The sequence below is a fragment of the Solanum dulcamara genome, chromosome 7, assembly GCF_947179165.1.
Source record: "Solanum dulcamara chromosome 7, daSolDulc1.2, whole genome shotgun sequence".
NCBI lineage: Eukaryota > Viridiplantae > Streptophyta > Magnoliopsida > Solanales > Solanaceae > Solanum > Solanum dulcamara.
This window is the reverse complement of record NC_077243.1, coordinates 7009504-7025489: the sequence shown is the minus strand read 5'-3', so window position 1 is coordinate 7025489 and position 15986 is coordinate 7009504. Positions and strand designations below refer to the sequence as shown.

At 40.1% G+C, this 15986-nt stretch overlaps 1 protein-coding gene across 1 annotated transcript; it reads left to right on the top strand.

The window, feature by feature from the left end:
- Positions 1-14151: 14151 nt before the first annotated feature.
- Positions 14152-15895, top strand: LOC129896791 (uncharacterized). The gene has a single exon (XM_055972760.1). It carries the CDS (start codon positions 14330-14332, stop codon positions 15110-15112), a length of 783 nt encoding a protein of 260 aa, XP_055828735.1. The 5' UTR covers positions 14152-14329; the 3' UTR covers positions 15113-15895.
- Positions 15896-15986: the final 91 nt, after the last annotated feature.

Here is a 15986-nt window from a genome sequence, read left to right as displayed (position 1 = left end):
AATCTGGTAGAGTATTAAGAAGCCAAAGCCCTTGTATTTCATCATCAAAATTGACACTCATTCCTGACAACTGATCAAGAACACCTTGAAAACCATTTATATGATCAAGAATAGGACTGCTCTCCTTGTATTTAAAGGTCATCAATTGCTTTAGCAAAAATAACTTGTTATTGCCAGTTTTTGAAGCGTAAAGCATCTCCAACTTTTCCCACAATGTTCTAGCATGTGTCTCATTCACAATATGGTTGCGAACATTATCTTCAACCCATTGCCTTATATATCCACATACTTGTTGGTGCTCAAAATCCCAATTTTTATCTGTCACATTCTCGGGTTTATGAGCAAAAAAAACGGGAAGATGCATCTTGTTCACGAACAGTAAATCTTTCATCTTGCTCTTCCATATGTTGTAGTTACTACCATTTAAACACACCATCTTGCTCATATTACCCTCCATCAAAAAATCCTTGATAGACAACCAAAGCTCTGATACCACTTGTTATGACGGAAGGATGCAAAGCCAAAAACAGAGAAAAGAAATAACACCAAATTTAACGTGGAAAAACCTTTCAAATTGAAGGTAACAACTATGGGATCTTCAAAATCCGAATTGCTCCACTATAACAATAAGAGGGTTACAAATATTCTCCTAAATGGCTACACAACAATTGCCAAGTAAGGAGAAGTAATAGCTATAACAACAAAAGTAATAGGAAGAAAATCACCCAAAATAGAGCTACTGTTCGGGACCTAACATGGGATGATTATGACACCAAATCCGATCTCCACCGTTCAAATCAAACACTAAGATGTTAGGAACACTCAGTAAAAATTTCAGCCCGATCCAACGATTAATGAATCGAAAAACGTAATTTAAAGGTTGCTGATCGGAGAGACAAAACTCTTGCGGAAAACACTATTTTCTTCTCTCTTCTCTCTTGTTGAAAGCTCTCTCAAAAACCTCTCTTATGTGCCTAATGTCTCTCAAAGACAATACCAATGAGCAATTTCATAATTCTCTCAAATCATCTTATTTATAGAGTGGTACTTTTTCCTAAAGCCAAAACCAACTCCAATTAGGATTATAAATCCAATTCTTTTCCAAATAGAATTGGAAACCAAATTAGGAGAATTATTCCAATCCTTTTCCAAATAGAATTGGAAACCAAATTAGGAGAATTATTCAAATCCTTTTACAAATAGGATTAGGCCATGGGCCTTTGGCTGGAACATGGGTCATAGCCCAACAAACTCCCCCTCCAGCCAAGGGGCCAAATGAGCTTCAAGTGGAGGAACTCTTGACAGGCTTTATGCCTGCCGCTGTTCTACAAAACTCCTATTTTTCTGCGATTACCACTTTAGTAAGCATATCTGAAGGATTTTCATGAGTGTGTATCTTCTCAACCTCAAATAATTTCTCTTCCACGGCCATTCTAATCCAATGATACTTTCTACTAATATGCTTGGACTTACAATGAAAGGTGGAATGCTTGATGAGATAAATAGCACTCTGATTATCACAGAATAAGACGAACCTTGACTGTTCAAAGTCAAGATCTTTCATAAATTCCTTTATCCAAAGTAATTCTTTGGCACCTTCAGTGATAGCAATGTATTCGGCTTCTGTGGTGGATAGAACTATGCACTTCTATAGTCTAGATTGCCAGGAAATAGCTCCCCCTGCAAAAGTGATCAAATAACCAGAAGTGGATTTTGAATTGTCAAGATTGCCTCCCAAATCAGAGTCTGTGTAACATACAAGTTCAGGCTTGCCACTACCAAAGCACAACTCTATATTTGAAGTGCCCTTCAAATATCTTAGTATCCATTTCACTGCATTCCAGAAATTCAGGCCAAGGGGGAGAATTGTTAGGTGTTTACCCTGACTTTCCTAGTATAATTAGGTTTCCTTTTTCTAAAAGGAAAACACAATGTCTCCATATTTGGCTAGTCTTTTTTCTTGGTATCAGAGCGAGGTTAAAATGGGTGTTCATCTTGGCGGGTTCAGTTCTAGCTGCAACTTTTTGACAGTAATGAAGATTTTCGTTGGAGAAATTTTTCAGAGAAATTCTCTGTGCCGAGACATAGATTTTGCAGAGGAGATTTTGAAGATGGAGATGCAACCTGTTGAAGATTATGTAAAGAAGGTGGAGCAAATTTATTTTGTCAGAAATTCAGGCCAAGGGGGAGAATTGTTAGGTGTTTGCCCTGACTTTCCTAGTATAATTAGGTTTTCCTTTTCCTATAAGGAAAACACAATGTCTCCATATTTGGCTAGTCTTTTTTCTTATAGGAAAAAGTTAATGACTCTATAAATAGAGGTTTATTCCTTCTAACTTAGTAGCATTCATGTCACGACCCAAAAACTGAGGTCATGATGGCACACATCTCAAAACCCAATTTGATGTGTAACCCTAAAAATAAAATTCATATAAGACTCCCAAAGGGGAAAGTGATGCCACGATTTAAATAATAATAATAAAAAACAATGAAGAAATTATCCCAAAACCTGGTGTCATAAGTATAAAGAGCATCTAATACAAGGTTCGAATCTGAAGATACAACATAAGTCTCTGAATGGTACAAAAGACTGAAAAATAAAGATAGACTAGTGACGATCCGAATTCTGGGACCTCACCACTAATTTGAGAATACACAATCCGGTAGAATATTAACTGCCACGTGGGGTACCCCGACTAGTATCTGCATCAAAAAGAGACACAGAAGTAGGGGTGAGTACAATTCACATGTACTCAGTAGGTTTTAGCTGACTGAGTATAAGGAATTAATCAAACCTATGAAATAAACTAAGGAACGCTTCCACCTGCATACAGAAAAGTCCCACTTCGGCATCGATGCCGCCAGTTTATATATATATTGGCGCGAGTAAAGTAAACCCATAATAACAGCTCATAATCACAATTAATCAGATAATTCAAGCAGCACAAATATCAATGCAATGCAATGCAATATGATGATGCAATGATGTGGTGGTACGGTGGAATCAAGACTATCGCACAGCCTGTCGTATACACCTGCCGAGCTGTGCTACCAAGCAGGACCTATGGGGGTCTTGCTGACCATATACCTCAATCACAATAGCTCATTATCCTTGCCACCTCCTCGTGGTCAAGGGATCACAATGCATCCACTACCCTGTCGGAAAACTGCCTCGGTCAGGGACTCAAGATACAAAGGTTGGGATCACAATGCATCCACTACCCTGTCGGAAAACTGCCTCGGTCAGGGACTCAAGATACAAAGGTTGGGATCACAATGCATCCACTACCCTGCCGGAAAACTGCCTCGGTCAGGGACTCAAGATACAAAGGTTTAAAGGTGTTTCATTTTCTTTCTCAAAAAGAATTTCCATATTTCTCAACTTCCCATGTTTCATGATATGATGAATGAGGATGAATGCATCAAAACACATATGCATGGAAGTAATAATCAACTCACATGTGGTATAAGGTTCAAAGTTCTCAAAACTTAACCTACACATGATATTCACTCTCAATAAATAGTAACGGTAAGAACACACTTTCATTTAAATATTCACCCCTTTTTCAACAATATTTCAATACTCAAGTATGCTCAAAACCCCCAACTCAATCTCTTAGGCGGCATCACAAGTAAAATAATATACTCAAGCCTCTCTCTTAGGAAAATCAAAATTCACATGCTCTCAAAGCAAATAAGATAACAAATAAGGCCCCCACACGGGCTATGTAATACAAATAAACCCCGCCACGATAACACATTAATAAATAAGCCTCCACACAGACATCACAATATATATAACATTCTCAACTCATACTACAACCCCATCCCAAAGTCTATAACATATGAATGACTAATTTCCCCATCTCAATCTCAAAGAAAGATAGCCAAACCTACCTCAATTGCCGAAACCACACTCGAATACCTCCACCGGACAAGCAACTCTAGAATTCAGTGCCCGGAATGACAACCCACTATCAACAATGAAACATACACGTCACAAGGAGTCCAATGACACCCATATTGATAGGTTTCGGAATCGGGGGTAAAATGGTCTAAAAATTAACTATTTTCGAAAAGGGTCAAATCTGGAAATTTATTGAACAATCCCATTCTATTGGTAATAAGGAACTCATGGTTGAAAAACCCATAAAAATAGAGCTCAAAACGAGTTGGAAATCACAATTTTCCTTAAATTCGGATTAGGGAAGAAACAAAGATTTTTGGGGTTTGAAACTAAAATTTAAGAGTTAAAATCGTCAAAAACTTAATGAAAAAGGAAGGTTTTGGGTCAAAAATCACTTACCCAACACTTTGCCTCGAAAATCTCTTCTCAAATCACCTCAAGGAGTTCAAGAACTCAAACAAATGATGAAAACTATTGAAATGGGAAGAAAGGGGCATTTTCTGCCCAAAAAGTTACTGTTCACGCGTGTTACTGTTCACGCATTTTTGTACAAAATTTTGAAAATCACCCTCAAGGTCATTACAATATCCACCACTAAAAAGGATGTTCGTCCTCGAACATAAGATAAAATAAAGTACCTGGGGTCTCAAAAAGCTGAGGGTACCGAGCCTGTATATCAGACTCTAACTCCCAAGTCGCCTCCTCAGCAGGCCGATGCTGCCACTGCACCTTGACTGAAGCGACCTCCTTGGTCTTGAGTCTACGAAGCCGCCTATCTAGAATAATTGTCGGCTCCTCCTCATAAGTCAAATCCGGACTCAACTCTACCGCATCATAAGAAATCACATGAGACTCATCCGGTATGTACTTGCGAAGCATGGAAACATGAAACACCGGATGGACAACTGATAATTTAGGGGGTAAGGCCAACTTATACGCCAATCCACCTACTCTTCTCAGGATTTCAAACGGGCCAACAAACCTTGGGCTAAGCTTGCCCTTCTTTCCGAACCTCATTACACCCTTCATGGGCGATATTTTAAGCCACACACAATCACCCACCATAAACTCTAAGGGACGAACCCTCCTATCAGCATAACTCTTCTGACGACTCTGAGTTGTCAATAGTCGACCCTGAATCAAATGTACCCGCTCCACAGCATCCCTAAGTAAGTCAGTATCCAATGCATCAACCGCAACAGAATCAAACCATCCAATGCCTCAAATGGTGCCATTTGAATGCTGGAGTGATAACTGTTATTATAGGCAAACTCTGCTAAGGGCAAGTGTTGGTCCCATCGGCCACCAAAATCAATCACACAGGACCTAAGCATATCCTCCAACACCTGAATAGTCCGTTCGGACTGACCATCGGTTTGGGGATGAAATGCTGAACTCATCTCTAGCCGCGTACCCAAACCACGTTGTAATGCCTTCCAAAAGTGGGAGGTGAACACTGAACCCCGATCCGATACAATAGAGATAGGCACCCCATGCAGCCTAACAATCTCACGAAGATAGATCCTAGCTAACTGATCCGCATTGTAGCTAGTCTTTACCGGAAGGAAATGGGTTGATTTGGTCAATCGATCCACAATCACCCAGACAGAGTCATACTTACCCAATGCAATGGGTAATCCAGACACGAAGTCCATAGTGATACGCTCCCATTTCCACTCAGGAATGGGCATCCTTTGCATAGGACCACCCGATTTCTGATGCTCATACTTCACTTGTTGGCAATTTAGACACTTAGCCACAAAATCAATAATGTCTCTCTTCATGCCACACCACCAATAGTGTTGTTTCAAGTCATGAAACATTTTTGCCACTCCCGGGTGAATCGAATACTTGGAACAATGAGCCTCCTCTAATATCATACGTACCCATTCACTAACCTTGGGCACACAAATGCGACCATTAATCCTCAAAACTCCTTCCAGATCAAGAGAGGCTGATTTTGCTTCACCACTCAACACTTTGTCTCGAATGGCCCTCAACTTTTCATCTTCAAACTGGTGTGTACGAATCTGGTCCATCAAAGTAGACCTAGCCTCCACAAAGGCCAAAATACCATGATGTGTAGAAATATCAAGTCGGACCAACTGTCTAGCCAATGACTGAACCTCCAACGCCAAATGCCTCTCCACAGCTTTAAGAAAGGCCAAACTACCCATGCTAGATGCTTTGCGACTTAGGGCATCCGCTACCACATTAGCTTTGCCCGGATGATAAAGTATGGTAATGTCATAGTCTTTCAATAACTCTAACCACCTACGCTGCCACATGTTTAGATTCGGCTGAGAAAAGATATACTTAAGGCTACGGTGGTCAGTATAGACCTCGCAATGCACTCCATAGAGATAATGCCTCCACAACTTCAGAACAAACACCACCGCTGCTAACTCTAAGTCGTGGGCAGGATAGTTCTTCTCATGTACCTTCAACTGTCGAGAAGCATAAGCTATAACTCTACCTTTTTGCATCAATACACCACCCAAGCCGACTCCCGAAGCATCACAAAACACAATAAATGCCACGCCCTCCTCGGGTAAGGCTAGTATAGGTGCTGAAGTCAATAATTCCTTGAGCTTTTGAAAGCTCGCCTCACACTCATCAGTCCACTGAAATGCCACGGTCTTTTGAGTTAGCCTAGTCAATGGGGCTGCAATAGAAGAGAATCCTTGAACAAACCGATGATAGTAGCCTGCCAACCCAATAAAACTCCGAATCTCGATAACCGAAGTAGGCCTAACCCAATCACGAACTGCTGCAACTTTGGTTGGATCAACCATAATACCATCCTTGGTCACTATATGATCCAAGAATGTCACGGACTCAAGCCATAACTCACATTTAGAGAATTTTACATACAACTTCTCCTCTCTCAATCTCTGAAGGACTGTCCTCAGGTGCCTAACATGATCCGCCTCATTCTTGGAATAAACCAAGATGTCATCAATAAACACGATCATAAACGAGTCCAAATAAGGTCGAAATACCCGGTTCATCAACTCCATAAAAGCAGCCGGGGCATTAGTCAACCCGAAGGACATAACCACAAACTCATAATGCCCATAACGAGTCCTGAATGCAGTCCTTGGGATATCAGATTCCCGAACTCTCAACTGATGGTAACCCGACCTCAAATCAATCTTTGAGAACACCGATGCACCTTGAAGCTGGTCAAATAAATCATCAATGCGAGGGAGAGGATACTTGTTCTTGATAGTGACTTTGTTCAACTGTCGATAGTCAATACACATCCTCATAGTACCATCTTTCTTCTTCACAAATAAAATCGGTGCACCCTACGGTGATACACTAGGTCTAATAAACCCTTTCTTCAATAAATCTTCCAATTGTTCTTTCAACTCTTTCAATTCTGTCGGAGCCATTCGATAAGGAGAAATAGAGATGGGTTTAGTGTCATGCTCCAAATCAATCACAAAATCGATATCACGGTCAGGAGGAACTCCCGGCAAGTCTGTAGGAAATACATCCATAAACTCTCTCACTACCCTCGTAGTCTCTATATGAGATGACTCCGTGGTGAGATCACGTACATGAGTCAAATAAGATAAACAACCCTTATCCATCAAGCGACGAGCACGAATATAAGATATCACCCCTCTAGGATACGAACTCGAATTACCCTTCCATACTAAGCTAGGTAAACCGGGATAAGCTAAGGTCACGGTCTTTGCATAATAATCTAATATAGCATGATAAGGAGATAACCAGTCCATACCCAGTATCACATCAAAATCAAGCATGTCTAATAAAATCAAGTCTGCACGGGTCTCTCTACCCGAAAATATCACCAAACATCCCTTGTATACCCGATCCACTACTAAAGATTCACCTATTGGGGTAGAAATAGTAATAGGCACAATAAGGGACTCACTCACATAATCAATACCCACATCAAAATAAGTCGACACATAAGAATAGGTAGACCCTGAGTCAAATAATACTGAAGCAGAACGATGGCAAACTGGAACAATACCTGTAATAACTGCATCAGAGGCTTCTGCCTCATATCTACCCGGTATAGCATAGCATAACTGACGGTCACCCTTAGCCTGCGAACCACCACGAGCACCACCTCGTACTCTACCCCTAGCACCATGGGTGCCACCTCTAGTATTCTGCGAAGAACCTCGAACAGTTGGAGCATCTATAGAACGAACAACTGGTGCCCCAGGCCATCCATTAGAAGGAGCACGTTTGGGGCAATCTTGGGCCTTATGCCCAAACTCATCACACACATAACAACCTCGAGGACCTGAACTCCGTGGGAAATAACTAGAAGTGTTAAAACGACCTCCGGAGCTTGAAGAACCCTGAATAGCTGCCTGGACTGGTCTTCCCTGATAACCATGGGTTCCTGAACCCGAATATTCTCTACCCTGGGAGGAATGATTGCTGAATTGACCCTGCCGACGGAACCTCTTGGCCCCGCCCTGTCTAGCACGTCGGATACTCTCTATCATCCTGGCATGATCAATAATACTCTGAAACGTACCCCCAGACAGTACAAGAGAGGCTGTAGCCTCCTGGAGATAACCGGCGAATCCCTTCACTAGTTTGCAAATCCGCTCGAACTCGGTGGGAATACTCGACATAGCATAACGAGATAACTCATAGAAGCGAGTCTCGTACTCAGATACAGATAGGGAGCCCTGCTCCAGTTTGTCAAACTCATCCCTACGCTGATCACGAAGGCTATAAGGCACAAATCTCTCGAGGAACACCTCAGTAAACTGTTCCCAACTCATCATAGGAGAACCAATAGGTCTACGAGCAAGAACTGACCTCCACCATTCTTTGGCCACTCCCGCAAATTGATATGAAGTGTAAGCAACTCCATGTGCCTCTAAAATGCCTAGGTTGAACAACCTGTCTTGGCACTCAGTCAAAAAGTCATAGGCTTTCTCTCCGGCTTTACCATCAAACCTTAGAGGTGCCAATCGAACGAACCTCTCGAAACTTTTCTGCTCAGCTACCGACATGGCAGCATTAGCAGAAACTGGCGGAGCTGCAAATCTCGGAGGTGCAATAGAAGGCATTGATGATGAACTAGGAGTCTAAAACCCTATACTAGGCCCTTGAACTGGCGGTGTAGCACCAACTGTGATAGGAGAACTTATAGTACCTGAAATAATACCAGAGGTAGGAGCACCATCCAGTCTAGCCAATAATCGAACCAATAGCTCCTGAAGCATCGGAGTACTATCGGGAACCACAGGAGGCTGGGATGGCCTCTGCTCCTCAGTCTTCTGCTCTAAGTCATCCTCATGCTCATACATGGGCTCAGGTGATAGCTCTCTAGCTCGTCCACGAGCAGGTGCCGCTCCCCTTGCTCGGCCTCGTCCCCTGACTCCACCACGTCCTCTACCTCGCCCGCGTACTGGGGCTCGAGCAGCAGGTGCATCCTCACCCTCAGTAATTGTGGCTCTAGTCCTCACCATCTGCGCAGAAGGAATAGATCAGAGGTATACAACACTTGATATGAATAAATCGCACGAAGGGAGTAAAAAGAAAGAGATTTTCCTATTAAGTATCTTGTAGCCTCTCGAAGATAAGTACGGACGTCTACGTACCGACCCGCAAGACTCTACTAGACACCCTACGCTTTAACTTATAAGATCGGTGAACCTAGTGCTCTGATACCAATTGTCTCGACCCAAAAACTGAGATCATGATGGCACACATCTCAAAACCCAATCTGATGTGTAACCCTAAAAATAAAATTCATATATGACTCCCAAAGGGGAAAGTGATGCCACAATTTAAATAATAATAAAAAAAAACAATGAAGAAATTATCCCAAAACCTGGTGTCATAAGTATAAAGAGCATCTAATACAAGGTTCGAATCTGAAGATACAACATAAGTCTCTGAATGGTACAAAAGACTGAAAAATAAAGATAGACTAGTGACGATCCGAATTCTGGGACCTCACCACTAATTTGAGAATACACAATCCGGTAGAATATTAACTGCCACGTGGGGTACCCCGACTAGTATCTGCATCAAAAAGAGACACAGAAGTAGGGGTGAGTACAATTCACATGTACTCAGTAGGTTTTAGCTGACTGAGTATAAGGAATTAATCAAACCTATGAAATAAACTAAGGAACGCTTCCACCTGCATACAGAAAAGTCCCACTTCGGCATCGATGCCGCCAGTTTATATATATATTGGCGCGAGTAAAGTAAACCCATAATAACAGCTCATAATCACAATTAATCAGATAATTCAAGAAGCACAAATATCAATGCAATGCAATGCAATATGATGATGCAATGATGTGGTGGTACGGTGGAATCAAGACTATCGCACAGCCTGTCGTATACACCTGCCGAGCTGTGCTACCAAGCAGGACCTATGGGGGTCTTGCTGACCATATACCTCAATCACAATAGCTCATTATCCTTGCCACCTCCTCGTGGTCAAGGGATCACAATGCATCCACTACCCTGTCGGAAAACTGCCTCGGTCAGGGACTCAAGATACAAAGGTTGGGATCACAATGCATCCACTACCCTGTCGGAAAACTGCCTCGGTCAGGGACTCAAGATACAAAGGTTGGGATCACAATGCATCCACTACCCTGCCGGAAAACTACCTCGGTCAGGGACTTAAGATACAAAGGTTGGGATCACAATGCATCCACTACCCTGCCGGAAAACTGCCTCGGTCAGGGACTCAAGATACAAAGGTTTAAAGGTGTTTCATTTTCTTTCTCAAAAAGAATTTCCATATTTCTCAACTTCCCATGTTTCATGATATGATGAATGAGGATGAATGCATCAAAACACATATGCATGGAAGTAATAATCAACTCACATGTGGTATAAGGTTCAAAGTTCTCAAAACTTAACCTACACATGATATTCACTCTCAATAAATAGTAACGGTAAGAACACACTTTCATTTAAATATTCACCCCTTTCTCAACAATATTTCAATACTCAAGTATGCTCAAAACCCCCAACTCAATCTCTTAGGCGGCATCACAAGTCAAATAATATACTCAAGCCTCTCTCTTAGGAAAATCAAAATTCACATGCTCTCAAAGCAAATAAGATAACAAATAAGGCCCCCACACGGGCTATGTAATACAAATAAACCCCGCCACGATAACACATTAATAAATAAGCCTCCACACAGACATCACAATATATATAACATTCTCAACTCATACTACAACCCCATCCCAAAGTCTATAACATATGAATGACTAATTTCCCCATCTCAATCTCAAAGAAAGATAGCCAAACCTACCTCAATTGCCGAAACCACACTCGAATACCTCCACCGGACAAGCAACTCTAGAATTCAGTGCCCGGAATGACAACCCACTATCAACAATGAAACATACACGTCACAAGGAGTCCAATGACACCCATATTGATAGGTTTCGGAATCGGGGGTAAAATGGTCTAAAAATTAACTATTTTCGAAAAGGGTCAAATCTGGAAATTTATTGAACAATCCCATTCTATTGGTAATAAGGAACTCATGGTTGAAAAACCCATAAAAATAGAGCTCAAAACGAGTTGGAAATCACAATTTTCCTTAAATTCGGATTAGGGAAGAAACAAAGATTTTTGGGGTTTGAAACTAAAATTTAAGAGTTAAAATCGTCAAAAACTTAATGAAAAAGGAAGGTTTTGGGTCAAAAATCACTTACCCAACACTTTGCCTCGAAAATCTCTTCTCAAATCACCTCAAGGAGTTCAAGAACTCAAACAAATGATGAAAACTATTGAAATGGGAAGAAAGGGGCATTTTCTGTCCAAAAAGTTACTGTTCACGCGTGTTACTGTTCACGCGTTTTTGTACAAAATTTTGAAAATCACCCTCAAGGTCATTACAATTCACAATGTAGTCCTAGGGGCATTGATAGTTTTGTGTAGGGGGAGAAACGGTGAGACACAAGTGTTACGTTAACACTTGTGTGAACCTCTTTTTATTCCGAGTGCATTGTGTGAGGTTATTTCTCTCAATTATTTGTACTCTCATATTTATAGTGGATTGCTCATCTCCTCTTGTGGACGTAGGTCAGTTGACCGAACCACGTTAAATGTTTGTGTCTCTTATGGTATATTTCTCGTTTGTCTTCTTACTCATGGTCATTCAAGGTTTGCTTTGCTAGCTTCCGCATAACACCTAATTATTTTCGGTCCTAACAAAGTGTCCTTTACCATATTAAACTTTGTGTGCGGGCAAAATAAGACAAATAAATTGAAAATGGGGGAGTCCAAATAAAGTGCATCTAATTCAGGTTATTATTAAGGTAAAATCAATAAGGGATGAAGTATCAATGTTCATGTTGTTTTTGAAGGTGATCAAAAAGATTCGACGAAAACCGGGCATACATTCGAGAGAGAGAAGGATTAGTTCGTGTCTGTGATTGTAGTTAATTTATATTGTAAATCTTATAATCTAAAACCATGTGTTGATAGTCGCTCTTTAAAATAGTTGTCATATACGAATTAGTTTACAGTAGAAAGTGTTCGAGTGTTACCAATGTTGAGAGCGGCGTGTGTTAATAACATGTTACAAGAGGTAAAAGTTAGTCTTGCTGAAAACGCGAGGATAGACGCAAGTCGCAAGATATAAAAAAAAAGAATGAAATTATAAATGACGGGACGCTACTTTCTGTACTCCTACACACAAATAACAGTCCATATGCTTGTTGATTCAAGGGAAATCACCTGGTTACCATCTAGTGCCCGTGGAAACCATCTAGTCCAGTTTTTTGCTATTCTTTTAGGACAAGTGAAAAAATTTAAGAGACGTTGTATCAATGCTAATGCAAGAATGCCAAAGATGGAAATAGACTAAGTAAAACAGAGAAGCAGTGTGGAAGATGACAACAACAACAACAACAACAACAACAACCCAGTGAAATCCCACACCATGGGGTCTGGGGAGGGTAGAATGTACGCAGACCTTACTCCTACCAAGGTAGGACGGCTGTTTCCTGGAGACCCTCGGCTCAGTAAAAGCATAAATGCATAAAAATGTTAGATAAGAATAGAAAATTAAAAGCTTTATGAGAAAAACAACAAACAAATAACGAATAGATAACAAATAAATAAAGACTAATAACAAATAACGATTAAATAAATAATTAATAAATAATGAAAGCGTCACAGGTAAAGTTGAGTAATCAAAGCATAGAAAGTAATAGTGTGGAAGATGACATGGTGCAAGATTTTAGTTAGTTCAACTGTTAAAGTACAGAGTATTAAAAAGTCGATGGGGGTGTGTATCTTTATCGACTGTAATATAGGTTAGTGAACAAATGTAAATTCTAGTTAAATATGAACTTAACTTACATCTCGTTAATGATGGCTAGCAATTTCACCAAAGCGTAAATCAACCCTTTAGTGTGTTTTGAGGGAGAAGGAGCACTGTTAGTGCAGTTTTTTGTTCAACAGAAAATTTATAAGGGGCGATGTTGTAACCATCTAATTCAGTTTTTTGTTAAAGTGAAAAATGTAAGGGACGATGTATCAATGCTAATGCGAGAATGCCAAAGTTGAGAGCACAACAGACTAAGTTGAACAGAGAAGAAATGTGGAGGATGGTACGTTGCAAGATTTTCATCTATTATACTGTTATAGTACATAGTATTCTCGATGGTGTGTATCTTAACCAAATGTAACATATGTAAGTGAATGGTTATAAATTGTAACTAAACATGCGTGTAAGTTACAAATCGTTAAGGGTGGCTAGCACTTTCACCAAAGCATAAACCAGGTCGTAAGCGGGTTTTCCAAGCACTGTTAATGTAACTAAATAGCAACTAAACATACGTGTGACTTACAAATCATTAAGGGTGGTTAGCACTTTGACCTAAGCATCAACAAGGCCTTAAGTGGGAGAAGGAGCATTGTTAATGTGGATAATCTGCATAAGGGAAAATGAATAGCATAGTGAAAAGAAGGTTTGATTTAATAAGGAATTATCCTGCTTGTGGCTTGCAGAAGTTGGTTGTTTGAGGTGAATTTGTGATCACCATTTGAGTGTTTTACAGAGAAAAATTTGATGCGTTGCATCTGTTCGGGATAGAGTTGTAGGTGACGACTATTCACAAGGAGTTTGTAGTGCAATGTCGTAGGGTTGGGGACAAGCAAGATAGGATTGTTTTTAGTTAAGAGTATTTAGGTAATTTAACATTCAAATTTTAGAATTCATACTTTAAGGTAATTTATCTTGTCGGACTTCATTAACTGGACTCTAACTTGGGTTACAAAAGAGAAGCTCAGTTCGGCCCATCCGGAAAATGCAAAATACAACATAACGTGGGCAAAGCAGCCATTGACTACTGCTATCAGTGGCTTAATCGAAAACCTTGTGCTCCTCGTTGATCTCCTCAATACCTCTCTGCTTCTGCAGCTATGGCGTCTACAGTAACTCGCAGATTTACAACCAAACTTCTTAGAAATCCTTCTGTTTCTTCACCACTTTCATTCCTTAGAGATCCCCAAATAAACCCAAAACTCTCAACCCCCTTCAATTCGTATGTCAAATCAACTCCTTTTATCCAAAATCAGCCACCATTTCTTGGCATAATCCAAAACTCCAAACCCAATTTATCACTTTTCCAAAAGAAAATCAAGTTTCAAACTCAGGGGTTTCTAGGGGAGATGAAAAATTTGAGATATTTTTCATCTAGTAATGAGGGTGGTGGGAACCCAAAGAGCCCTAGTGAGTATCCGAGTGAAAACCCTGAATTTAAGCACCAGGAGATCACAGGTCCAACTGTTGAGCGTGACGTTACGCCACTTGCAAATGAGACCCGTGAAGTGCTCGAGAAAATGCTTAAGACAATGTATAGTTTGAGCAAAGCATTTGCTGTACTTGGGCTTGTTCAGCTTGGTTTAGGAGCCTGGATCACTTACAAGACTCAGTCTTCCCCGATTCCTGAGATCTCAATACAGAGTTTCTTGGCTTTTGGGTTACCATTTTCTTTGGCATTTATGTTGAGGCGAGCGCTGAAGCCGATTTACTTCTTTAAGAAGATGGAAGAACAAGCTAGGTTGCAGATTTTGACTCTTACTCTCCAGGCTGCTAAGCAATTGAACTTGTTGTTTGTTCGCGTTCAAGGTGTTACTTACTCATGTGTTGCTGTTACCTCTCTTGGTTTGATCCTTGTTGTGTTCTCTAGATTGAGTAATTAACTTTCCGTTATAGGTATTAATACATCAATAGAAAGCTGAATAAGAATTGCCAATTTTGAATGTTCTGATCTTTTGATTTGAAACACGCGATTTAAGTAGTTGCAACAAGTGTTTGATGTTGAATTTGTAAGCAGAATACTGATCAAGATCAGATTTTTTGGGTAAGTTTAGCAATGACTTGTGAAGTTCAATGTTGAATAAAAAAGAAAATATACCATACCTTCGTGTTTGCTATGTCAAACTTTCATTGATGGAGATATTTGGTCCACTTCTCATCTTTAAGTTTTGTACAGAAGTTGTGTTGATTTAAGTTATTGCAACAAATGTTTGATGTTGAATTTGTAAGCTGAATACTGATCAAGATTAGATTTTGAAAGCTTTAGCAATGACTTCTACAATTAAGTGTTGATTACAAAGAAACTCTTATCATACCTTTGTTTTTGCCATATCATACTTCCATTGATGGAGATATTTGGTCTACTCCTTACAAAACTGTCTGTTCCAGAACGTACTCAATGTCATGGACAAGATGGAGAAAATTGCAGGTCAAGTAAAGAACTATGAGTGCCTGTAAAGCATCTTAAGCTATATTTGTATGTCAACATATATGGCACAGCATTTGCATCTTGCATGCATTGAACAATTATCTTTACATTTGTGGCTTGTTATGTTCCTTATGAATGTACTATTTTTGAAGTTACCAATGGAGATTGTGTTATCAGGATTGAAAAAGCAGAGAGAAATCCTTTATTTGAACCCGCAATTTAATTTTATTTAGAACCATCAACTTGATTGTGCTGTATTATGCTGCAATTGCTTATATCTATATCATCATGCTAAGTATTCTATCAGCAAATATAAAATATTCTATAGG

Coding starts and splice junctions, on each gene's coding strand:
- LOC129896791 (XM_055972760.1), top strand. CDS start 14,330: ATGGCGTCTACAGTAACTCGCAGATTTACAACCAAACTTCTTAGAAAT.